At 44.9% G+C, this 25951-nt stretch overlaps 1 protein-coding gene across 2 annotated transcripts in view; it reads right to left on the reverse strand.

The window, feature by feature from the left end:
- GALNT2 (polypeptide N-acetylgalactosaminyltransferase 2) overlaps window positions 1-25951 on the reverse strand; it is a 199330-nt gene that overhangs the window by 67815 nt on the left and 105564 nt on the right. For both annotated transcript variants that reach the window (XM_044757699.2, XM_070491500.1), the window contains one exon: window positions 5927-6080. In XM_044757699.2, coding sequence (XP_044613634.1) covers window positions 5927-6080 — 154 coding nt within the window. The remainder of the gene's footprint in view (window positions 1-5926; window positions 6081-25951) is intronic.

The following is a 25951-nucleotide window of genomic DNA, read 5'->3' on the forward strand; positions in this document are numbered from 1 at the left end:
GTGAGCTTGTTGAGCTGCAGAGGGAGCAGATACTCTGGCCGGCTTTGCCATGGAACAGCAGCCACGCCGCAAGGCTGGCAGCAAATGTTTATGACACAACTCTTATAAGAACAATATGAAGTGAAAATAAAACCCTGGGCCCCCTGAAATGAGACCCCCTCCCATGTACCCACTAATAAGGAGCAGTGTGACCCCCTTCAAAGCTGGGCTTCTCATTGTTTCCCCAGATTTTCTGCCCCGTAAAAAGAAACCTCTGAGTCCCATATTAAGCGCCTTCACTAAAGCTTCACTACAAGCTGCTGAGTTTATGTGGAAACCTCTTTCTTGGCTTCAGCAATGTTTACTCTTCTGAATAACAATGAGAAGCTTTGGATCATATCTTTCCCCACAGCCCTTAATCCTGATTAGCTACTCAAAACAACTGACAGGACGCTGACATTCCAGCGGGAGTAAACAGCCCAGCCGGTTACTTGAATGCCTCTCTCTTGCTGAAATTTTCTAAACAACAAAAGAAATAAACAAATAAAGGCCCCTCAAGAGTTCTGATCTCTCTTTGGGCTGCGTTAAAGCCAGACATTTAAAAAACTGGTCAAAATAGAGGCCTTTAATGACTCTTCTAAATGAAACAAAACAAAACCGTACAATTATAATTTATAGATTGAGTATGAACAATATGCTCTTGATTTAAAGCCTGCCAGATAAACCTATTAGGCGTGTAACTTGGACAAACTTCTCTCTGAGAGAAGGTTCCCCTGTGGGTATCCGGGTGAAGCAGCTCCATCCTCAGGAGCAATATTTCAGATTTAAACACAAAAATGCTTCTAAATCCTTCATTTTTAATTTAGTGATAAAAGGAAAGGGTGGCAACACAGGGAGAAACTTTCTAATAAATTAACTTTTGAAATCTGAAGCAAATTTGGTCCTTTACCAAGTGGTTCTCATTTTTAAGGGACTTAAATAAATGAAAAGGAATAGTGTTTGGCTGACAGGGGAAAGAAGAAAACAAGATAATGTTTTTTCCCCTAAAGGTTTACTTGATTTTCCTTATGTAAGCAATTTTAAAGTAAACCATCTCAAGCTTTCCCCAACACACAGAATGATATTCCATAAACTTGCTGGGTTCTACTCCATTTCTGTACTTCACTTTCCTGTCAGGTGGATTTCCAGGCAAAAAAAGAAAAGAACCACCCAGAAAACAACACAAACTCCTTCTGAGCTGGATTCTGGAAAGGCTTTAGCAGGCAGACAACCAGCTCCTTAACATACCCTACTCTAAAGAAGGCAGAAAGAGAATTTCTCCCCTGGGGCCACCTACAAAGTGAGATGGTACTCCAAGTACTGGCCGTGCTTCAAATTCATGGCTGAAGACCTCAGCGCCGGAGTCATCCAGAGTGCAGTCCTGGGCCTCTTCTTATTTGAGTCTACATTCATTGCCTTGGGGATGACAGCCAATCTCTTGGTTTTAAATACTATCTGTATACTGACCATTCCCAAATTCATGTTTCCACTAAGACCTTTCTCCTGAACACCAGCCAAATATCCAATCACCTACCAAACAGGTTCGCCTACATTAGAAGCTTAATGCATCTGGAACTTACATGTCCAAATTTTAACTCCTAAAGTGTCCCCTACACCTGTTCCACTCACAGCCTCCCTCATCTCACTTAAGATAACTCCACCTCTCCCCTTGCTCCAGCCACAAACCTTGGAGCCATCCTCTAAGCCACGCTCCTCATTCAGTCCATCAGCCCCTCTTGTTGGCTCCACCTTCGGGATACATCCAGACCTGACCACTTCTCACCACCTCCAGTGCCGCTTCCCATTACTTTTTGCTGGGCAATAACAACAGCTTCCCAAGGGAGAGGAAATGAGTAGTCTGAAGAAGTGCCTTCAAAATTCCCATTGGTTCGGGCTGGCCTGGTGGCACAGTGGTTAAGTTTGCACCCTGTGCTTCAGCGGCCCAGGGTTCACAGGTTTGGATCCTGCGTGTGGACCTACCACCACTTGTCAAGCCACGCTGTGGCAGTGTTCCACGTACAAAATAGAGCAAGAATGGCACAGATTTTAGCTCAGGGACAATCTTCCTCACCAAGAAAAAAAAAATCCATTGGTTTAATCTGCTTTTAACCTTGACAATTTATTTGAAATTTCAAATAACATTAAATGAGGTGGACAAGCATTTTTTTTTTTGAGTTGAGAAACTGTACTCTCAAGCACAGGATGAGCTACCATCTTTCTAAGAGAGTCTAAAATTTCCTGCACATCATATCTAGTATTTCACTCACAGCAGGCTTTCCTATGTTCCTGCTTCTATGGAAATATTTCTTCTCGGCAAAATATTTTTATACACTTAAAAAGGTAAATAAAACACAGTCCAAAAGTGTGTGGGTTTTTTTGTTTTGATTTGTTTTGTTTTTTTGCAAGGCTCTGAACCCTGGATTCCTTGTACCTCTCCCAAAGGACAGAAAATAAGGGGTGGACTGTAATTGCACTGCTTTCCACTCCTGGGAGAACACAAACACAGTGCAGTTATTTAGGGTTCATCTTGGGGTTTATATGATCTCTACTGCTTAGAAATCTCCCTTTCGTTTGCCTTTAATTCTTTGATGACTCTTAATACGATGAATGACTTACTCGGCACTCACTACATGCCAGGCACTGTGCTAAGTGATTCACTCCCTCAACAAGTATTTGTTGAGTTTATTGAGTGCCAGGAGCTGTCCGAATAACAACCTTGGATATAGGAACTCACTATCCTAATGAGTAAAGACAGACGAACAGGTAACTTAGTAAAACACATGGTGTATAGGTGGTTATAAGAATCATGGAGAAAAATCAAGTGGGAAGGGGCATGCAGACAACTGGTGAGGCTGGTGCTGCATTCCTAGGGAAGGTGGTAGAGTGGCCTTGTTAATGTGGCTCTCAGCAACATCTCAGGGGAGGAGGAGACAGCCCTTGTGAACATCGTGTTTAATCCTCACAGTAACCAGCTGTAGTAATGTTACAACATCCTTCAGATGATAAAGGCCACAGAATTAAGAACTGGAGAATCTGGGATTTTGACCGAGGTCTATGTGACTCCAAGAAACTTGTTCTTAATTAACCTCCACCTGCACTGCTTTCAGATTTATCACAAGTAAAGACTGAATTCTACTGGGCAAGCATTTCCATAGGCCTACACAAAGGGAAAGGCTGCAGAGACCAAAAAAAAAAAAAAATGACATTTATATAGGAAGTGTTTGAATTAAATTAAATACTTTAATACCTCTCTCTTAGATATACAGGGTGAAAATTCAAAGAAGTAACTTGATCTCCTTAACCTGACGTTCAACAAGAATGTTATTCTAAAGCTTACACTTTGAGGACAGCACATTGCTTCAGTTTAGGCATCCAACTGACTTCGGATAGACTTTAATTTAGCCCAAATCCAACAAATGTGGAAGGCATCCCAGCTGCTCCTTTAACACATGCAAATGAAAACAACACAGTAGCTGCAACTAAAATTAAACTCACCTAAAATGCATCCCACCATGGGATGAATATTCAAACATCTGTTTGGACAAACTCATATTTCAAAAACTGAAAAAAAATATATATATATAGTTTTGAGGACTTTTAAGGGACTTGCAATGGAGGCAGACCCCCAGCCCACAAACTGATGAGCCACCAGAGGACGGTATTTTCTCTCAGCTCTAAGGAAGAGTCTGGAGAGGCAAAGTCACAGTGGGAAAACCAGCTCTTAAACCAAGCAGTGAAGTGAAACACACACCATCTCATGGAGATGTAATTCCAAGCAGTCAATTCAAGTCACCAGGTAAGATTTTTAAGCTGGATTCTGCTAGTAACCACTCTCCTGAGTTTAGACCAAGCCCCCTTAAATGCATATTGACTCTTTCTGGCCTTAAGTCAGTTGCTCCTAATCACAGAGCAAGTTATTAACATTTTGGGAGCCACAGTTCCTTCTGTGTGCCATGAAGACGACCCTCACGTCCAGCACCAGGAGTTGTGGGGACTGCATGAGTGGATCCCTGAGGAACACTCGGCACAGGCAGTGTGGGGATCCTGTTAGCCTGGGGACAGAGGGTAGTGAGGACACACACATCTGGGACCCTCTCCCCAGATATGCAGGCATGTACAAACCTTGAAATTGTGCAACACAGCTTCAGGACTTTCACAGGGTCCCAAAGCCCCTGCATGGGCTCCCTGTGGGTCCTTGGATGCCAAGTCAGCAAACCCTATTTCAGATAGGGTATTTAACAGTAAACCATGCAGATCTGAACCAGGTGCACAGCATAAGGACTGAGTAAAGCTGCCTTTTAAAAAAATTAATGGATTATAGGAAACGTTAGGCAAAGACAATCTTCTGGACTGGATTTAGAAAAATGATGAGATTCTTAATATTACCTACAAAGTATACGTTTATATATTGATCAGATTTTTCATATATTAAAAATGTCTCTCACACATACAGTTCCCTTGTCCGAAAGAACTGTAAATCTACATATTTATGAGCCGCTGTGGGTAAACAGAGCTGACTAGAACCCAAAGCAAGCTGTTAAGAAAAGGGAGTGAGCAGCTGGTAGTTAACTGGTGCCTACACTACTGGTAAAGTTCCCTGAAAGTCGGAAAGAAAATTCCTCTTTCATTGTATGCTATCAACTTATAAAACAAAGCCCAACTTTAACATGTGTTCACGTGTAATTTAGTTGGCTTTTTGTCTCTCTTCAGCTTACCCTCCTCCCACTCCCTGGAATGTGCACCCAGAGAAACTGGACCTCTTGCTGGCTCTCTGGAAGCCTAGAGCTGCCCGTCACGGCCTCATCACTGCCTCCTTCCTGGATGTCTCCAACTCACTCCTCCTTGGGGCCCTTCCTGACCCTCCCACACTCCTGATTTGGAACAGACAGTCCCAGGCTGCATGCCCCTGCTTCCTGGTGCACCTGTCATCCCCCAGAAAAGAATGAGACTTTTCTGACTGGAATCCCAGCACCAAGCACGGAGTCTGAGTCGTAGTCAGGGTGTCATTCACGCTCTGTTACATGATGGATCACTGACTCTAAAAGTAACCTGGTGAGCAGAAAGCAGACAGGAACATAGCTGCTCTCCAAAGGTGACTCCTTATTTTTTAATAATCTGGAACAAGACTAGCCCTCTAAGGATCCCAGTGTGAACAGCCTCCCAAACAAAGACTCCTACCAGCAAAGCTGAAAGGTGTAGAATGGCAGTGAGGGTCATGGATATCAGTTTCCTGATAAGCGGTGACAAAATGCGTGTTCCAAGAGTCTGGAGACTCCTGAGCAGAGCCTGATGAGCCCTGGGGTGCCTCCACGCTCAGGTCCCTAATCCCTGAAGAACTGAAGAAGGATGCAGACAAGAGCCTTTCTCCTTAGCACACAGTGTGGTGAGACACCACCTGTCCCTCCTGTCTCCACGTTTTTGCTCAATTTAACACCTACCCTGCTGCATTGTTTCTTTCCCCTTTCCAGTCTCTAGAACATTTCCAACTTAAGTTGTCCCAATAAGCAAGAATTTAGATTTTCTTCCTTCCAACAAGGTTGTGAACAACAAAAAATTATGCTTTTTTGTGAGCTGACTTTAAAAATAACAAGTGATCAGTAAACATGAAGCCAGTAATACAACTTTCTCTTGCTGATCCCCCCATGCTCTGGCCAGCAAGCCACAGCCTCCAGATGCCACCATGGGCACCTGAAAGACTAGAACTTAACGCCAGCTGGTTCTTTCACTTCCTATGAGTGAAGTTCCATTGTCACATGCTTCAGAATTTTTCCTAGTTTTATGACCCCCTAAAAATAATACATGCTCAGTTTCCCGGAGTACAGAAAATTTTAGCTTCACAGTAAAAGCTACTCACTGAATTATGGGAAAGCAAGCGAAGCCCCAGGCTGATGCTCAGCTTAGTACTTACTGGTCATGCCTGGTGTCAGGTATGGCTCTGTCCATCCGCAGCTTATCACTTTCCACTTGGTTGAATTTGTTGCGGGCATAGGGGTCCTGCCCAGAGCGGACCATTGTCCCTCCAACGTAAGCTTCCTGGTTGAAGTCCCGCCATCGCACTTTCCCTGGAAAGAGCAGAGCAAAGGGTGTGGGATGAGGGGCAACCAGACCAGAGTGGTCACAACACAGACTAGAGTAACAGCGTTACTTCAAGAAATAGTGCTAGGGCTGCTGCTTAGGGCAATTTTAACCACAGACTAGCTGGAAACAGCCCAAGCCAGCATCATCATTGTCTCTAAACTAGAAAACAGAATGCTTACAGTTTTCAACATGAAAATTAAAGACTCGGCTGTCAAGTATTTCTCTAGTGAACGAAATTCTCTGCCAATCATGCATCCCTGAGTATGGTACCATTTACACTTTGATTAACAGAGATTATTATTATCTGCTTCTCCCACCTTTCCAGGGATTATGGTAATACCAAAAACTGTCTCAGATATGGTGAAAAAGATAATGTACAAATTAAACATAAGGTATCCCACCATGTAACATTAGGTAATACAAAAATTAATGTTTAAACAAAAAATAGTACCCCCAAAGAACAGGATTTCAAAATACCCCTCTGTGAGGCCTCCTCAGGGATGCTTCCTTACAGCTGTTACCATGTCCGACCCCACAAGGAGGCAAGTGAAGCCATTCCCAGCGCACACGTGCCCTGGCACACTCACACTCAGGTACACACATCTTGGCGCACACACCCCAGCACATACACTCCAGCATGCTCACGCTCGCTCTGGGATGGAACAGAAGCAGAGGCAGCTGGCCCATCCCGCACACATTAGCCCTGACTCAGTGGGTCAGATTAGCTGCTGTTGCCTTAGAATGCCACACAAGGTGCTCCACCAACACAACGCTAAACCAGGAAGTTTTATTAGGATCTGGGGTTGGGGCAGTGCTGGAAGTCGACTGGAATCTAGATGGAAGAGCACTGCTGAGTAGGGTAACCTGGACCAGCCTGGGTGTAAAAAGGCAGAGCCATGGAGATGAGCAAAGGCATCAAAGCTCCAATAGAGGGAAAGGTGGAGGAAAAGTCAACTCGAGGCAAAGAGAATACTTAGGCCTTGGTGTCCACCATGGGTGTGAATCACTGTTCACCATTTGCTACCTATATGGTTTTGGGCAAGTTATTCTTTCTTTGAAATTAAGTTTCCTAAAAATAAATAAATAAAATGAGAAAGGTTTTTCATGAGGATTTCAGGGACTACTTTGTGCCAGTTCTGTAGATATAGCAAACTCAAACCAACCAAACTCAACAATAAAAAAAGAAAAACAATAACAACAACCCTGCCCCCACGAAGCTTATAAAATTCCAAGTGCTGTGAAGAAACATAAGGCGTTAAAGGGGCGGGCAGTTCTGGGGTCACTGTTTTATATAGGGTGGTCTGATAAGGCCTCTCTAATAAAGTGACTCTGAGCAGACACTTGAAGCAAGGGAGTGAGTGGGCCATGCAGCCCTCTGGGAACAGCACAGGGAACTGCAATGCCTTTGCCTGGAGTGGAAGTGAGCTCACCTCTTCAGGAACCAGCCTGGAAGCCAGCCTAACTAGAAAAATGTGTGAGGCTTTGGTCAGAGAGGGAAGGAAGGGCTGCTGACAGCTACCAAAACAGCAAATAGGTGAGGCAACTGCTCTCCTGCAGCAGGTCAAACGCTGGGTGTTGAGTTAAGATCGATCACATGGTTATGACACTATAACCGCGGTATAGCCACCTTATAGCGCATGTATCTACATACATGCTTTCCCAACACGGGTCCCTCTGTCCACAATCAAAAGAACATCGTGCTGCTGTCTCCACTTCAGAGATGAGGAAACTGAGATTCAGTTATATGTGATTTGTTCAAGGCCATAGAGTAAATTTTCTATCTAAAAGCTCATCCACTTCTTGTTGCAATTGTCCTGAGAGGTCAAAACTCCCATCTCATTACAGCTGGTTGCCATGGAAATGATGCTTGGGGTCACAGAGGTCAGCCTGTCAAATGGGAAAGCAGTTCCAAAATCCATGTGCTCCCTGGCTATGGCAACGATCCTGTGCCCCTGATAAACACACGGCTACGGGAGTCAGTGGAGGGTCAACATTTTCTCCACTTAAGATAAAATGTTTCCCAAACATTTTTTTGGAAACATGTTTTCCATGCTAGGCAACCCTAGAAACAGAAACGTAACACGAGGGGTGTTATGTTCAGTGGCTATACACCCAAGCCATTGATTGGTGTATCCAGTCACGGGCCACATAAAAAGGTTTCAGTCAACGACAGACTGCACATGTGACAGTGGTCCCATAAGATTAGTACCAGATAGCCTAGGTGTGTAGTAGGCTATACCATCTAGGTTTGTGCAAATACTTCTTGATCCTCCTCTCTCCCCCTCTGCCTTCACCCTCATATACTCTCAGGGATAGGGAAAAAGAAGTCATCTACTTGTGCTCAAGAGCACTCGGCCCTTCCTCCTCACTGCGTTAGCTCATCCCCTCGCAGAGTAATATAAACCGTGAGCCTCAGCTAAAGTCTATACCTGCAGCACCTACCATAGAACCCAAATGAGCTGGTTCCTACTAACTTGTTTAATGGCCTGAACACCCTTCACTGCAGCAGGAACTTGGAATATGGAGCCCCAACCACAGCCAGAGAAGGGATCATCACACAAGAGATGTTTCACCTACAATTCTCCCTACACCCCACTTGCCTCTCACCTGGAATACTGAGGACAGTAAGAGCAGCGGTCAGTTCACCCTGGTGCCGTGTGAGTCTGTGTGTGGGCAGAGCAGTGGCTATGGGGGAAGGCCTCTGCGAACTCTTGGAGCTTCACTCCTCTCCCACCTGTACCTCCCCTTGTGCTGTCAGACCCCCACTCCCCATCTGGGATAAGACATGAGTACAGCAGAGGGTTTTACAAGATGCCTAATGTCAATCAACTGTGGGGCTGGCAATGCCCCTGACTTGAATTCAAGCCATTGGTGTATATAGTCATGGGCAGCATAATGACGTTCCAGTCGATGATGGACTGCATACATGACAGTGGCCCCATAAGATTAGTATTATATAGCCCAGGAGTGCAGCAGGCTATACCTTCTAACTTTGTGCAAGTATACTCTGTGATGGTCACACAACCATGAAATTGCCTAGTGATGCATTTCTCAGAACGTGTCTCCATCGTTAAGTGACACATATGTTGTGCTAGGTGATGACTATATCCTGTTGGCTCCTGCAGGAACAACGAGCAAAAACAGACCTGATGCCTGTCCTGTGGAGGTCATGTTCTAGGAGACACAGAGGACAGATAACGATAAAATGACCATGCAAATAAATGTATCATTAAAAACCAAGCTAAGTGCTCTGATGGTGAGAAAGCTAGTTCTATGGAGTAATCTAACAGAGGAACCTGATGGAGACGAGTGATCAAGCAAGGCTTCCCTACGGAAGGACTATTTGAACTGAGATCTGAACAACAAGCAGGACAAACACAGGAGAAGCCCTTTGCTACTTTCCAGAAACGCCAGCTTCCTTGTTAAAGGAACTGCAACTGCAGGGACCCCTCGGAGGCACCCCAGGAACTCCTTCCTTTTGACACAGGAACATCTTCAACAGGACTATTATGGGCCCTGCTGGCTTTGTGGTAATTAATTTTCCCAAGGCACAAAACCATTTACTAGAGACAGATTATAAATGACTTTTCTTTTATAAAAGCTTAGCAACATGTTAGAATAGAGCAGGGACTTTCTAACATGTTGGACTGTGACACACATCTTATATCACATCCCAGATGTCATGATGCAAACATATGCACAACTGAAATGAAGGTTTCACCCTTACTACGCATGAACAGATACAGTATATGTGTTTAATATGGGTGTGCCTCATGAAATTGGCTTCATACTCAATGATGGGTCACAACCCATGATTTGAAAAACACTGGGCTGAAGAGCCCAACTGATCTCTAGAATAATAGAGATCAGTTATTTCTGTGTTATATAGAGTTGCTTGGGTTGGAGCCACCCCAAGAGGCAGAGGCAGGAACAGCAGAGAAAACAGGGTTGTCAGAGGGAACACGGGCCCCACCCAACCCCAGGCAGGAAGGGAAGCAGCAGATGCAGAGACAACCAAGGGTTGGACAGGTCTATGTTAGAGAGGGAGAGAAACAGTCAAAACAACAGACACAATGTCTGAATACGCGGACTTTAAAAAAAAAGACATTCATAAATCACCTCGTATTTCTATCACCTCTTTAACATTTTTAGAAAGAGCAATAGAAATGAAGAGCTTTAGAAAACAAAAAATATCTGAAAATGGACTTAGCTAAGCAGAAGCAGCAGACAGAAAATATCCCAAAGACACAAAACTTTATAAGAGAAGGCAGAAACTAGCATCATCACCCAAGGTCACAGGAAAACAGAACTCCATTTAAATAACATGAGAGGAGAAAGAGAACATTACCCTAAGAAGGGCTGTGAAAACAACTTGCTTATTTAAATGAGGCTATCAAAATATTTGCGAGGAAATTTACTTCTAGAAGACAGACTTCTCTTAGACATGGTCTTCAAAGCTGATGGAGAAAACGTGTGACCTTGTAAGTGTTGAAACCTCTAATTCTGTAAAAATGAGATACTTCCTGGACGGGCAGGGGCTAGGATGAGGGTTCTCACCCCACTGCAGCCAAGGTCCCAGGCAGCTTCTCTTGGTTCCCTGTCCCCTTCCATGAACACGTGCAGCCAGCCCAAGTCCTCCTGGCCCTTCAAGGCCACACACATGCTCTGAGAAGCACGTGGCCCTCTGTTTCCCGTATGGCACCTGGCACACTCGTTGTCTTCCCAGCCGGATTAGGAGGGAGTTCCTCACACACATGGACAAACCTCCTATTTTGTTCAATTTTTCACTCTCAGGACCCGAGCACACTGCGTGAGCAGCACACAAACACTTGTCCACTGATCTATACTGACGGCCTCCTCCTAGGTCCATGGCACTTCAGGCTGATCATAAAAAGGTGATGCTGCCCTGAAGAACACAGCCTCACAGTGGCTCAGAAAGATCATATCATTATGCTGTGGACATCCCATCCGAGAAACGTTCTCACCCTGTGCTGGACTGGGTCTCCTAGCCCTCCTTCCATTGGTTGCAGACATTTTATAAATGGTGCCCTCTCGAGTCCGCCTCCCACGTCAATGAGGAAATCAGTCACACCAGTGGTGGAAGCGCAGGGGAACTGAGGGCACGGGGCCAGCTGAGAGTGGGCCCACACCAACAACAGCAGCATGGACGGGGCTTGGGGACCATAGCCGGCATTCATGGGGCCCGAGCAGGGGCAGCCGAAGAGCACTCCCACACGGAGCCCGGGGCTCCAGGCCCAGGCCCAGGCCCAGTGTGCTCCATTCGCCGACTCCTCCTGACCCTTGAGTCTGTATGGAACCGGAATAACATTCCACCTCCAGAGCCCCTACGAAAAGTAAATGAATTAATGACAGCAGAATGACTTCCTAAGCCACAGACAGCCATACCAAATTAAGGGACCTTAATAGGCTTAACTGGGCAAATACAAACACAATTACCCCCACCACGCTGACCTAAACCCCTTATGCTCCTCACTCAGAAGGGTCGCCAGGAGCTGCTGAGTCTGTCATGCCCCTCCATGGCCTCCACTCAGGTGTGCTACCCCTGTACCTGACCCTAGGAAACCAGTGGGAAGCACTGAAGGGGATCCTTGCCTCTGTCCCGAGGTCCCTTTGAGTACCTGCCCAAGTCAGCATGGGCCAGAACACGCAGGTACATGGAGTTCATACCCCACTGTTGCCTATAAGCACCTTCCACCTCTGGCCCTACAGTGCCTGTGGGAAGAGAGAAGGGAGGACAAGTGGATAAGTTAACCTACAGCTACAGAACAGGCCTTCTGTTCCCATCTGCTGCTCCCAGGAAACACCTGGAAAAAATAACACAACGTCATTCTCTGCTTGCTGCAGGCAGAGGGACAATGTGAGACACGTCACATTTCAAGGTGGGGAGGGGGAGAAGGAAGGAAAGGTTTGCTGAGAAGCATGGATGTCACTGATGGAAAGAGGAACAGTCAGCACTGAGCCTACTTTGGGAAATAGTGGCCTGTTCTAAGATAAAATTAGTTTTACTGTCGGCCATAGCATGCTGGACAAGGCCCGTCGGTTTCTCACTTGAGCTGTTTTAGAATTTCTTAGGAAAGGGAGGCAGCTTAGCAGTACTGGGGCAGAGACACCCCGGAGTGTACACAGGCAGGAAGCGCCAACGTTCTCAACAGCCCCCTGCATGCTGCAGGAGCCTCCTTTCACCCCTCACCACTTGCCCACACCACCCCGAGGGCCAGCAAGGGCCACACGGCCTCCAGAAGCTTCAAATGCAGGTGTCTTTCTGCTCAGAAGGGGACAGGGAGGGAGAAAAGGGCCTGTCCTGTGAGGGCAGTGTGTGTGCAGGGCAGGGCAGGAACGGGCTTCTGCACCCAGGGTGGATCTCCACCTTCTTGTTTCCTGTTGAGTCCCAGAACCCACCCTCTCACAATCTTAAGGATTGGAAGAACTCCTTTTAAAGGGCATCTCAGGATTTTGTCCCTGCTAACATTTGCACTTCTGGGGAACTTATGACTTCTTCAGGCAGTCGTTCTATTTCAGGCAAACTCACTGTGAGAAAGTTCTTACTTTTGGAGGAAAAGACCATTTACTGCCTTCTGTTTTCCCCGCGTTGGACAAAATGGCTCAGTACAGAGCTAACGCCAACCCTGAGTGAGCATATGAAAATGAGCACAGCGCAGCCTCAGCCCTTGAGCTGCACATACCCAGCTGGAAAGACGTGCCAGCAAGTGACGACAGTGAGATGAGAGGACTATATAACCAAAGGGAAGGAGCTCCAGGGGTGGGGGCTCAGCAAAAGCCCTAGAGATGGGCCATTTGGGCTGGGTCTTCAAGCACAAGCAGGAACCTTCCAGATGCGGAGGGCTGTGTGGGAAGATGCATGGGGAGGGAGGGAGGGAGGGCGTGTGAAGACCGGTCAGGTGGAGTGTCTAGCAAGGAGGAGGCGGTGCCCACTCCCAGTCTCAGCCCTGGCTGAAGTGCTCCAACTGGATTCTCCACCTTCCAGGGAGCACAGAAGTTGGGAGAGGTCAGTGCTGATCAAATTTGCCCTCCAAGAATGTGGTTCTGGCTGCAAGAAGGATGCTCAGAGGCGGAACCCCCAAAGTGAGGAGGTGGGTGATCCCAGAGAACACCTGCCCTCACCCCCCAACTCCCCGATCAGGAAGGCCCCGCCTGCACTCGAAGATGGATGAGTTCCATGTCCCAGGAAAGACGTCTTTTCTTCTCCAAGCCAGCCCAGCCCGTGAACCCTGAATCTATAAGGGGGTCTCTCTGCTCAGCTCCAGCATCAACGTCTCCTCACTGAGGAGCCACGGCAGAATCCAGGGCCCCAGTGCAGCACCTCTCGATAGGTGCTGTGTGGATAGCAATACGGCTAAGATCTGATGACCATACTTGTCAGCCTTGTCCCTCTACCCTCTCTGGTTTACTAAACCATACCTTCCTACCCGTCCATGCAGAGTGGATGCTGTGTGCACTTACAAATAAGAAATAATAATGCTGTCAGGCAGGGCTGTTTCGTTTCAATGTATTTACTCTGCTCCTCCAGCTAGGTGAACTGCCTCTCAGCGTGGCCACCTCTTCCCAGAAGTCTTCCCTGGTGTCCCCAGCTGCAGCCTCTCCCTAGGGTATTCCCCTTCCCTCTCCCCTCTTCCTCACACACAGCTCCATTCTGACCACAGCTTTTCTACAAATCTATTGTCAAAGGGCCTTGAAAGTGTTAACCACCCCTCTGTCTAATATCTTAACTCAGAATTCCACTGAGGATAGAGCTCAATCCACCCACCTCTAACTGCTGGTGAAAACACACAACCGTATTTGTCTCTGCCCTGCCTGGCCCCCTGCTTGCTCACAGCCATTCCCCAGAGATTACAGACAGCAGTTCCACCTGTGGGCCTCGCAGTGCCTTGTCTCCATATGGGTCCGGACTTGGAGACACATTCGTTCACAGCAATTTGAGATGAGTTCTCAGAGTGTCTTCACCCAACTCAGCCTTCAATAACCTCCTAACTGCCTCTGTTCTTCTCTTGTCAGTTTGGAGATCAATGTCTAGATGGAGAAGACAGAAGCCAAGTGGAAACTGATAAGCTCTGCTTTCTCTTGCTCACGGCCCACCTCTCAACATCGGCCAGATCTGGGCTTCTCCCACCTCTCGCCCGCCCCCGACAGGTACATGCCCTGGGGCACCTCCACCACACTTTCCACATGCACTGACACCATCTGCCCACAGCTCTTTTTGTTTCCCAGTCACGGGCATGGGCCCAGCATAGAACCAGCCACACAGTGCATGTTTCATAACTAAAACGAACATCCTGCAAAGCCCTTTACAAGCTTGGCATCACCCACAGCCTCAGCAACTTCTGTTGCTGCTCCCAGAGATCTGTGGAATCGTGGCAAATAGGCCCTCCTCCTCTGCCCACCTGCCTGCCCTACCTGGTCTCTGATGGGAGCAGACACCAGCCCAGGGAAAGGCCAGGCTATAGGCAAGAGGAAGCCAGAGTGCTCTTTTGCCCAGCACCCTCAGACCAACTGCCCTGAGGCCTTCCAGCGTGGGCCAGTTGAAAAGGGAGCCATCCAGCCCTTCTTGCCCCTCTAGTCATGAAAACATTGTCCAGAGGCAGGAAGAGGCTGAGGCATGGGGGTCCTCTGTGAGAGAAGAGCCAGGGCCTGAAGACAGACTAGACCCTCCACATGGCCTGATGAGTCCCTGTGGGGAAGGGGTCCTAAGGTTGGTTCTGTGAAGACAACTTTCTGCCACTTCTACCTGCTGGTCCACTCTGCAGGACAGACTGTCCACTGCTCTGTCCCAGCCATTACCACACGCTGCTCTCTGGTCATATAGACCTCAGACCCAGCAATTTCTTCTTCTTTTCCCATCTTTGACTTACTTGGCAAACCTGCCCACTAAGATCCTTCCTCTGTCACACCTGCTGTCCTTCATGGAACAAGCTTTTGAAGTCTGATACTTGCTCCAATCCAGAGTTTCTTCTCTCTCCCATAATCCACCCACAAGGCTCTTGAGTTACATCTATGTTTTCAGAATCTTTTTCCTCCTAGTAGTGTTTTGGGATTCCCCTCCCCTCATCTCATACAGACTAAAAAACAGCACAGCATCCCTCAAGCAGAGACCATTTGGCGATCATAACCACACATGGGCCACAGCACCTGTATGGAGGCTGTGGGCAGCACAAATCGTGAGGTCCGTGGGTGGCCCCAGCTCTGTGGCCCGCAGGTCAGAGCACGTTCGGCTTGTGCAGGGGTCCTAAGTGCCACTTGGCGCTTGATTTCCATGGGAAAGCTCATTCTAGGCTCCTAATATAATCAATCTTCAAATCTTTTGGAAAAGACGCTTTTAGAATTAGGGAACTGCTTGCATTTGGATGACTTGTTCAATCAATTTTAATTTAAAGTAACGCCACATTTCCAAACAATGTCATCTCTTTCTTAAAATGTTTGTTTTTACTAAACCTCATATCTAAAGAAACAATGACGTAAATCTATGAAAATGAACCTTCAAAGGATTAGCACCACAAAACATGGAAAAGCAAGTGAGGACAGCCCCGTCACCCACACTTGCAGGTAGAAGAGGGGAGGGAAAGCGCCTTGGCTTGTGTAGGTCCCACCAGACCAGCGCCATCGGGTGGCAAGACTTCTGGATTCTGTACTGGTATCACGGCCTTGCTGCAACTCTTAACTCAAATCTTCCCTGGGAAGGATGGCTGAAGCGAACCGAAAGCTAGCCTGTGTAAAACAGAGCAGCCTCTTCTGGGAAGGCAGCCAAGAAGGAAAATAGAATGTATTTTAAATCAAAGGACAAAGCTCTCAGATTTATTTTAACCTCTTGGTTGATCTCAAATTGAATGTAATTTTACCATGCTTAAAAGACAAAAATTCCTAATCTTCTTCCTCTAGAAGGTCATAAAGCTACACCATGAAAGAGAAGGCTAGGGCAAGGCCAGGATTACAAACAAATATATACATCTAAATGACAAAGATATGTAAATAATACTTTATTGTTTGTCTGGTATATCTGGTGACAGGAAATTTTGTTCACCTGTGAGAAACTGTCTCCTGAATAAGGAATCCTACACAATTTGTTTTTAAGTTGAAAAAAGAGGAAATTCAAGGAAATGATTAAAAGCCATTTAAGGGGCCAGCCCGGTGGCGCAGTGGTTAAGTTCACACATTCCGCTTCAGTGGCCTGGGGTTCGCCGGTTCAGACCCCGGGTGCGGACATGGCACTGCTTGGCACGCCATGCTGTGGTATGCATCCCACATATAAAGTAGAGCAAGATGGGCACAGATGTTTGCTCAGGGCCAGTCTTCCTCAGCAAAAAGAGGAGGATTGGCAGCAGTTAGCTCACAGGTAATCTTCCTCAAAACAAAACAAAACAAAATAAAAAAAACAACAACAAAAGCCATTTAAAGGAAAATATAAGAAAAAATCAGATGCTATAGGGTGAATACTCAATTTATTTAAAATTATTTGTGCCATTCAAATAACTAAAAAACACTGTGAAACAGTGTAATTTGCATTATGAGGTTTACACCTGGCTTGAAATCAAGGAATCTTCATATATTTCTTTTCCAAATTTTAAATAGAAACTCTTCATTTTTCCTCTATGTGTGACAGTGTTTAACCATAGTAAATACAGTTTGTTGTAGATGGTCTCTATGGATCTCCTTTCTTATCCCAAATATTAGCAAAATTATCAAAGTGAGCCTACAACCCAGAATTGAAGCTGACACAAGAAAGGCAGAAGGAGAGAAAGAGGGTATCTATCAACCAGTGACCACAAGACAGCCACTCCATACAGACACAGTCCATACCATACCACAGCCCTACACAACATATATTATTGTTTCCAGTTTACAAATTAGGAAACCAAGACTCAGAAGTTAAACTTAACACAACACAGATACAAAATGATGGAACCACAACTCAAACCCAGGTCTCTCTCTTCCCAAATCTCTGTTCCTTCCACTGTGGCTGACAACTCACTTTTAAGTGGATGAAATTTAAGTGAAGCACCAAAAGCAACCCCACATGTCTGTGCAGGTCCCACTTCCTCCTGGCAGGCACCCTTAGGTGGTGCCAGCCGTGGCCCAGCCTCCCCAGCCCATCCCAGTCACTGGCGTAGCAATGTCTGAGTTGAGGATATGCGTTCCTCTCTTGAACGCTGACACCACATGTTGTTGGAGTCAGAAGGAACCAGGGATGTTCTCTCTCTACACAAGTGTGAAAATATCTTCCTTAAAACCCCTATGTCCAGCCATAGCTGACGAGTCTCAAACGACGACGAAGAGCCCATTGTCTCAAAAGGAGCCCGTTCACTGCACAGCTGGAAGTGTTGGCCTAGGCCTCCTTACACAGCAACAAAAACTGCTTCCCTATAACTTCTACTCCTGGGAGTCTCAAATAAAAAGAAAACACTAGTCTTCAGCCTCTCTTTTATAGCAGCCTTTCAAGTATTGGGCATCACAATCCCATTTCCCCCTTCTAAGCCCTTTTGGAAAAAACATCCAGTTAAGTGTTTCTTATCAGACGCTGTTTCTGGCCCCCTCACTATCTGAGTCATCATCATCTGGACCTATTTTAATTTACGAGCATCTCTGAAAACCCTGTGCCCAGGAAGAACAGAATACTTCAGGTGTGGCATGACAGCACAGAGGGCACTGGATGCTATCTGAATGGTTTTGGATGCTGTATTTCTACTAATAAACTCAAGATAATCCTGTTTTAATAGCTCCATCACACTTCTAGCTACCAACCTAATCTAAGTCCTCAGTCTTGCTTTCTTGTTGGAATGGGGGAAGGACAATGGAAGATTCGTTTCTTAATGTTGGCTAGGGTACAAGGAAATTGGCTCCCTCTGGAAGACAATTTGGCAATTAATATAAGAAATTCTTAACCACATGCATTGCCATTGACCCCACAATTTCACTTTTAGGAATTTATTTCAAGGAATTAATTAAGGACATATAAAGATTTGCCTCTAAGGATATTGGCTGGAAAACCCTCTCTATATCCTACGATACAGGGTAAGTTCAATGAGGTGTTTTTCTTTCTTTCTTTTTTTTTTTTTAAGATTGGCACCTGAGCTAACAACTGTTGCCAATCTTCTTTTTTTTTCCTGCTTTTTCTCCCAAAATCCCCCCAGTACATAGCTGTATATTTTAGTTGTGGGTCCTTCCAGTTGTGGCATGTGGGATGCCACCTCAGCATGGCCTGATGAGCAGTGCCAAGTCCATGCCCAGGATCTGAACCGGGGAAACCCTGGGCCGCCAAAGCAGAGAGCTCGAACCCAACCTCTTGGCCGTGAGGCCGGCCTCTCAATGAGTTTTATAGTAATGGATACATCACTGTCATTAAAAATTCTGTAGGAGATATTTATGGAAATGAAGAGGTGTTTATGATATAATTACCCTAGGAATAAACAGGTAAAGTACAGCATGGTGCCATATCTGTAAAAATATCAACGTAAGCAGCTGGTATGGGCTGCCTGTAGCCTGTCCTGAGCTGTTTCAGGAGGAAGATGGAAGAGAGTGGCCTCCTCCATGAGAAACTTGGAGAGAACCCCAAGGTGCTGCTACTGGGAGAGAGAGGCATGTGTGAGTGGACTTCTCAGCTAATCAATTTTTATTATTTTAACCAAATAATCTTTGCCAATGTTATTCACCTAGTGAACTACTTGGATATTTTTTTGTAAGAATTCATGAAAAGACTGAACTTTGAATGTGGGATAATGTGGACAAGATAAGTGTACAGAGAGGCCAAAAGGCCCAGGAGTTGACTTAGAAATTGTGTCGAGGACTCGTGTGCCTCCAGTGCTCGGGCCTGGCACACCTGAGAGCACGCAGAGACCAGCTCACTGCAGGCATGTGGGTAAGCGTGCCCAGACATGTGCCCAGATTGAGGCTGGAGGAATCTGCAGTGGGAGAGAAGCAGTGGTTATTTTTGATTGGTAGAATTATGTGTGAATATAATTTTCTTATTTTGGCTTATCTGAATTTCTTAAATTTTCTACAATAAATGTATTGCTTGCTTTTAAAAAGATGCTTCCCTAAAGATGCTCAGGGCCATTTACTTTCCTAACAACAAGACTGTGAAGACCCTGGGCCTCAGGCCCAAGTCAAAGAGAGCCATGTGGAGTTAGCTGCCGCACGGCTGTCACACAGTGCAACACAGATGATGCAGTGCACAGAGTATATGGTACAAAGAGATAGAGCAGAAGAGTGTTCAGTCTTAAGAAGGAAGGAAACTGACGCATGCTAGCACATGGATGAACCTTGAGGATGCTACACTACGTGAAATAAGCCAATCACAAAAGGACAAATACTGTAGGACTCTCGCTTATATGAGGTGCCTAGAGGAGTCCAACTCACGGACAGAAAGCAGAGTGGTGGTGGCCAGGGGCTGAGGGACAGAACAATGGGGAGTTAGTGTTTAATGGGGACAAAGTTTCTATTTGGGAAGACCAAAAAGCTCTGGAGATGGATGGTGCCGATGGTTGCACAACAATGTGAAGGTATTCAATGCCACTGAACTGTACACTTAAAAATGGTTAAGATAGTAAATTTTATGTTATGTGTATTGTACCACAATTTTTTTAAAAAACGCAAAATGCCAGAAGCCATTAAATCCCTCAGAAGGAGAAACGGTCAGGGGAGCACTTCTCCCCAACTCTGCAGCAATGCTGAACAAATACACAAGGGGTTCATCTCATCTTTCTTCTAGCAGGTGGGAAGTAGAAAAGCTAAAAAGGTTTCCATTCATATCAGTGGCAATTCCCACCCGGGACTTAAGATCTATCACACATTTTGCCATTGCCATTTCATTCATCTTTAAGTGAAGACGAGCAATGTCTGTTTTGAGAACAACTGTCTCAGGGAATGAAGCAGCAGCAGGTGGGGGGGCGGGATGAAGACACAGCCGAGGATGGGAGGGACCTTCCAGATAATCCAGAACGTAATTAGGACCCTCCTTTCTCAATTCTGTTGCTCTGAGGCCTCACCCCCTTACTAATGAACACAAGAATGACACTAAAGTTTCATAAAGGCAAAAACAAAATCTGCTCTCAAAGGCCACGTTGTCTCAAGGATGAGTGCTCCACAAAAACCTTCATCCATAGCCGTCCTCAAAGACAGATCTCGGCCTTTCAGCCCTGGCTAGCCTCTGTTCCTTTACCGGTCCTTCCGCATCATTGGCTATCCTGCCAGCTAGTCCTACCACTTGGATTCAGAGATGCTGAGAAGATAAGAGGAGAGGACGCAGGAGGGAGAATTACTAAGAGAAACTAATTTTCTAAACCAAAGAGCTTTTTCTATACCGAGGGGAAAAAAAGATAAAATTCATCTGCATCAGATAGATTTTCAAAAAATATCGACAGATAAATACTCTGGTTTGAAACATTTTGAAAATCAACATTGGAAAAAAAAATTCAGTGATTCCAAATGGAAAACAAGATGCTGAAGTACAAGCAACGGTCATGGAATCTAAGGGCAAAAGTCCTTCCACTCTAGACTGAAATCTGGTATGAGGGTGGCAGAACATGAAGATGCATTCTCATCCCACCTAAAAGACAGTTAAGGTTGGTGGTCCTGATCTGGGAATAGAGATTAAAAGGAAACAAAAAGACAGAGTTAAAACAACAGAATCAAGGGATTTTAGAGTTACAAAGTGTCTCTGTTTTACAGATAAGGAAAGTGAAACAGCAAATATTCACTGACTTTTCAAAGGCCAAATAACTGGTGGCAGGGCTGAGCCCTGAGCCCCAATCCCCAGCTCCCAGGCCAATGTCCTTGTCCTCAAGCCCTGTGCTCTCATATTCCAGTTCTTCTGCTGCCAGTATTTCAGAAAGGGGAAAGAAACTGACAAGCAGATGTGGGGTGTGCTATCATAACACGTTCAAGAGTTTAAGAATCTTCAGCTCCTCCCCAACTTCTGTTAAGTAGTAGCCCTAGAAGAATATGTCCAACTTAAGAATGTGAGCTGTGGGGCCAGCCCCGTGGCTGAGTGGTTAAGTTCGCGTGCTCTGCTGCGGTGGCCCAGGGTTTCACCAGTTCACATCCTGGGCGCAGACATGGCACCGCTCATCAGGCCACATTGAGGCAGCATCCCACGTGCCACAGCTAAAAGGACTTGCAACTAAGATACACAACTATGTACCAGGGGGGATTTGGGGATAAAACAGAAAAAAGAAAAAAAAAAGGATTGGCAACAGTTGTTAGCTCAGGTGCCAATCTTAAAAAAAAAAAAAAAAAAAAGAACGTGAGCTGCTATCTCCCCAGAGCTGGTGGACTCCTTAGGAGCAGTTGGGGGTAAGCAGGATTCTCCCACAGAGCATGACCACAACCTTCTCAAGGCACCAGGAAACTCACCCTGTATGGGAAAAAACCAACTGCTCCTTCTTTTCTTTAGCCAATTTGCTATAAACTCTCTGACATTTAAGCTGCCTGTGACCCAGGTGAGGCGTAGTTCTAAGAAGGGAAATGTAGGATTCACTAAGTGACCCCTGGACTTAGGGAGCTTTGACAGAAGAGTTCCTGGCCAACATTACTTGAGTGAGGTCAAAAGCAAATCACTTCACAACCACTCCTGGTCTCAACTGATGACAACAGGACCCAAATAAGTAAAAAGAAAAATGATGCTCAGTAGATCTCTAACCCTAATTTCGAGACTCCCTTTATGGACAGGGCTTCGACTGAAGAACCTGGAGAGGAATCACAGGTCTCTAAAAGGCAAACGTGGTGGATCTGAATTGTTGCTAAATTCAGTTGCTGGTGTCCACACTGGCAGTGTTGCTCCTGCGTGTGCTCACAAAACCCTCCTAAACTATGCTCTGGCTCTGCGGGACTTGGCCTGTGCTCCTGAAGCCCCAGGAATTTACTGCTGAACACGGAAGACTGAGGTCCCCGCAGAAAACAGAGGCCAGGACCCCAGCCTCAGGCCTCCTGTCTGTGACAGCCACTCTGCTGGCGTACCTTATCAAAATTCCAGATTCCACTCAAAAGTAGGGTGGGCTGGGACAAGAAATTGAGTAAAAATGATAATCTGGGCTTTTGCGGCCATAGCTGACCCAAGAGCAGTAGTCTCCAAAGTGGGGCCACATGAGACAATCTTCTGGGGCACAAAAAGAAAAGAGTAGATGTGTTCAAGTATTTTTCCTAATCTTTTATAATATCTGACTTAAAATGTAAGAATGTATCTTTATAATATCTTACTTAAAATGTAAGATAATGCTTTAGAATGTATCAATAGATTAGCATGGTAATATGTATGTAATTTCTAAGTATTTTAATATATAACAGGGGTGGGTAATCTATGCTCAAAATACTTTTGCTCACAGAGTGTATGGTCAAAAAAGTTGGAGGCCGGCCTGGTGGCACAGCGGTTAAGTTCAAATGTTCCGCTTCTCGGCGGCCCAGGATTCGCCGGTTCAGATTCCGGGTATGGACATGGCACTGCTTGGCAAAAGCTATGCTGTGGTAGGCATCCCATGTATAAAGTGGAGGAAGATGGGCATGGATGTTAGCTCAGGGCCAGTCTTCCTCAGCAAAAAGATTGGCAGTAGTTAGCTTAGGGCTAATCTTCCTCAAAAAAAAGTTGAAGGCTGTTGCCTGGGGGCCTCACTGCTATCTTAGATCTGGCTCGTTCATCTGTCAGTTACTTTTGTGAAAGACACCAGGCTCCTATATTTGGCTCACTGCTGCCTCCTCCCACCCATCTGTCTATAACTGCTAGAGATCCAACACCTAGAACACAGGAAGACGCTAAGCTTCCTAACAACCCTCTTACACAGCGGAAAGTGCTGTGACCGGCGGTTCCTGGCAGACCACAAAATTCTGGTGGTGCACATAATTCTTGGGGAAAACATATTTCTTAACCATAACAAAATAATGTCTAAAGGAAAAAATCATGTGTATGTTGGCTTAGTAACAAAAAAGGTTTCAACAAAAAAAGAAAGACAAAGTCTTTTGGTAAAATAAAAGGACACAGTATATTCATCAAAAGTTTCTAATAGTAACTCAAAAAAGAGGAAAATCAGTACATTTCTATCTCTTTGAAGATAGGAAAATCTACTGTATAACAGTTAAGCATATGAAAGCCAAGGCCAATGTCACAGTGAATTAATTTTAACTACAGCATGACTCAATAGTCACATCTAGTGTACACCCTGAACATGGTTTCTCTTTCCCTCTCCATATACACCTTAAAATGCACTAGAACACTTGGTTTTTTTAATAGAAGGCAACCCACAGGAAGTCTCTCATTAATCCACACAGCAGAAGTATACCCTATTATTATAATAAAAGAATGCTTATTAGCTAACTGTTCTATTCAGATGCTCCCCACTGCGTGGGTAATGCCTATTTTACATAGGAAGGAACTGTGGCTAGGAGTTTCATGACTCACCCAGGAGTTAAAGAACAAGAGAGGGGGCAGACCTAACAGAGCCATCTAAGGCACACAGACACACATTCTCTTGTCTAGTGCAGCAGGGACAATGGGGAGGGTGTGGACAAAGGAGGGTCTGTACTCCCTGGGATGACGCTGATCCAACCTCAGTGAGAAAAATGAACATAAACTCTTTGTCACCATCAAAGCACAAATTTCATGAGCCAACTTCTGGTTTCCAGTCTAGCATATAAGGAGCTTGGAAGTCATCACTCTATTCCAATTATAAGTACAAAGCTGAATGACTGAAAAATCAACAACTCTTTTTAGATCCCTCAGAGAAGTGAAGTCATAGGGCAAAATGCCACTCCACAACTTGGAGAAACCAACAGGTGAATACAGAGAATCACAACTTACCAGAAGAGCAAACTCTGCAGGAACCAGTGCCCAGGTAGTGAGACCTGAACTGTAAGTGACGAATTGCTAGAGGCTCACTGCGGAGAAGCCTCAGAGATAAAAACTCCCAGGGAGGGGCGGGGGAGGCACTCATAAGGGGGCCCCTACACTTTTGTGAGTTTTACCCCCAGGAGCTTACCCCAGATTCTCACACTAAATATCAGAGATAGATTCCCTTATGCTTCCAGCAGAGGGAGGAGAAAAGGAACCATTTTGAAATCTGCCAGAGCACTCTGTTGTTAACAAGGCTGGCTCTCAAGAGAAACTATTTTACCAGAGCCTAACCAACATGGAGGCAAAAAATGTCCAAGTCCAGCCTGCCCTAGCTTTCCATGTGGGAGAAGAAAAATAATCAATTCCAGTTGACACTAGCCATTCTGTCCTATGAAGGGGGAGAAAAACTGAGAAAAACCATGAAGTTCACAGCCCAGGGACACACGCTTACTAAAAGACTGAGATCTATCCTACAACTATAGAATGCTTCCCCTCTCCTCACTCTTTACCACCACATCACTGAAGGCCTATTTACTGGAGTTCCTTTTATGCAGTGCATGATATCTGGCTTTTAAGAAAAAATTACAAGGCGTACTGAAAGGCAAAAAACACAGTTTGAAGAGACAAAGCAAGCATCAGATATGGCAGGGATGTTGGAATTCTCATACCAGGAATTTCAACTACATAAACAACTATGAACTCTAAAGAAAACAGTAGACAACATGGAAGAACAAATGGATAATGTAAGCAGAGAGATGATAATTCTAAGAATCATCCAATGAAAGAATCTCTGAGCTTGAGGATATGACCACAGGAGCTTCCAAATTGGAAAGCAAAGAAAAAAAGACTGAAAAAACCAGAACAAAATATCCAAGAACTGTTGGACAACTACAAAAGGTGTAACACGTGTAATGGAAATACTAGAAGGAAAAGAAAGAGAGAAAGGAATAGAATATTTGAAACAACAATGACCGAGAATTTCCTCAAATTAATGTCAGACATCAAACCACAGATCCAGGAATCTCAGAGAACACCAAGCAGGATAAATACCAAAAAAAAGCAAAAAGACACTATACCTAGGCATAGCATATTCAAACTGCAGAAAATTAACGATAAAAAATCTTGAAAGAGGACAGAGGGGACAAAACAGCTTTAGAAAAACAAAGAGAACTACATCCTACTTCTCCTCAGAAACCATGCAAGCAAGAAGAGAGTGGAATGAAATAACTAAAGTGGTGAGAGAAAAAAAATCGCCAACCTAGAATTCTGTACCTTGTGAAATTACTCTTCGAAAGTAGATGAGAAATAAAGACTTTCTCAGAAACAAAAATTGAGAGAATCTGTTGCTAGTAGACCCACCTTGCAAGAAATGTTAAAAGAATCTCTTCAGAGAGAAGGAAAATGATACAGGCCAGAAACTCAGATCTCTGTAAAGAAAGGAAGAGTATTAAGAGAGAAGATAAGTGAAGGTAAAATAACAACTTTAATTTTTCTTATTCTTAATTGATCTAACACAGTTTTTTCAAAATAATAATAGGAACACTGTATTCGATTATGTTTGCTTATATACTATATGTATGCTTATGTATATGTGAAATGAATGATACAAGGGATGGGAGGGAAGAATTAGTAATATTTTGTTATAAGATACTTGTGCTGTGAAGCAGGATAGTGTTATTTGAAATTAGACTTGGATTAGTTGTAAATGTGTATTGCAAACTCTAAGTCAACTACGAAAAAAAAGAAAAAAAGGAGAAATATGGAACATACAAAACGCTCTGTTAAAACTACAGAAGACAGAAAAAAGAGCAAAAGACAAAATAAGAACACAGAACAAGGGCAAGGAATAGAAAAGAGTAACAATTATGGTAGATAATAATACTACTATATTAATAATCACTTTAAACATCAATGGTCTATATACACCAATTAAAAGTCAGAGATTGTTAGAGGGGATCAAAAAACAAGACCCAACTAAGTAATGATATGCTGTCTGTAAGAAAGCCA

This window comes from Equus asinus, chromosome 2 (assembly GCF_041296235.1).
Source record: "Equus asinus isolate D_3611 breed Donkey chromosome 2, EquAss-T2T_v2, whole genome shotgun sequence".
Classification (NCBI taxonomy): Eukaryota; Metazoa; Chordata; class Mammalia; order Perissodactyla; family Equidae; genus Equus; species Equus asinus.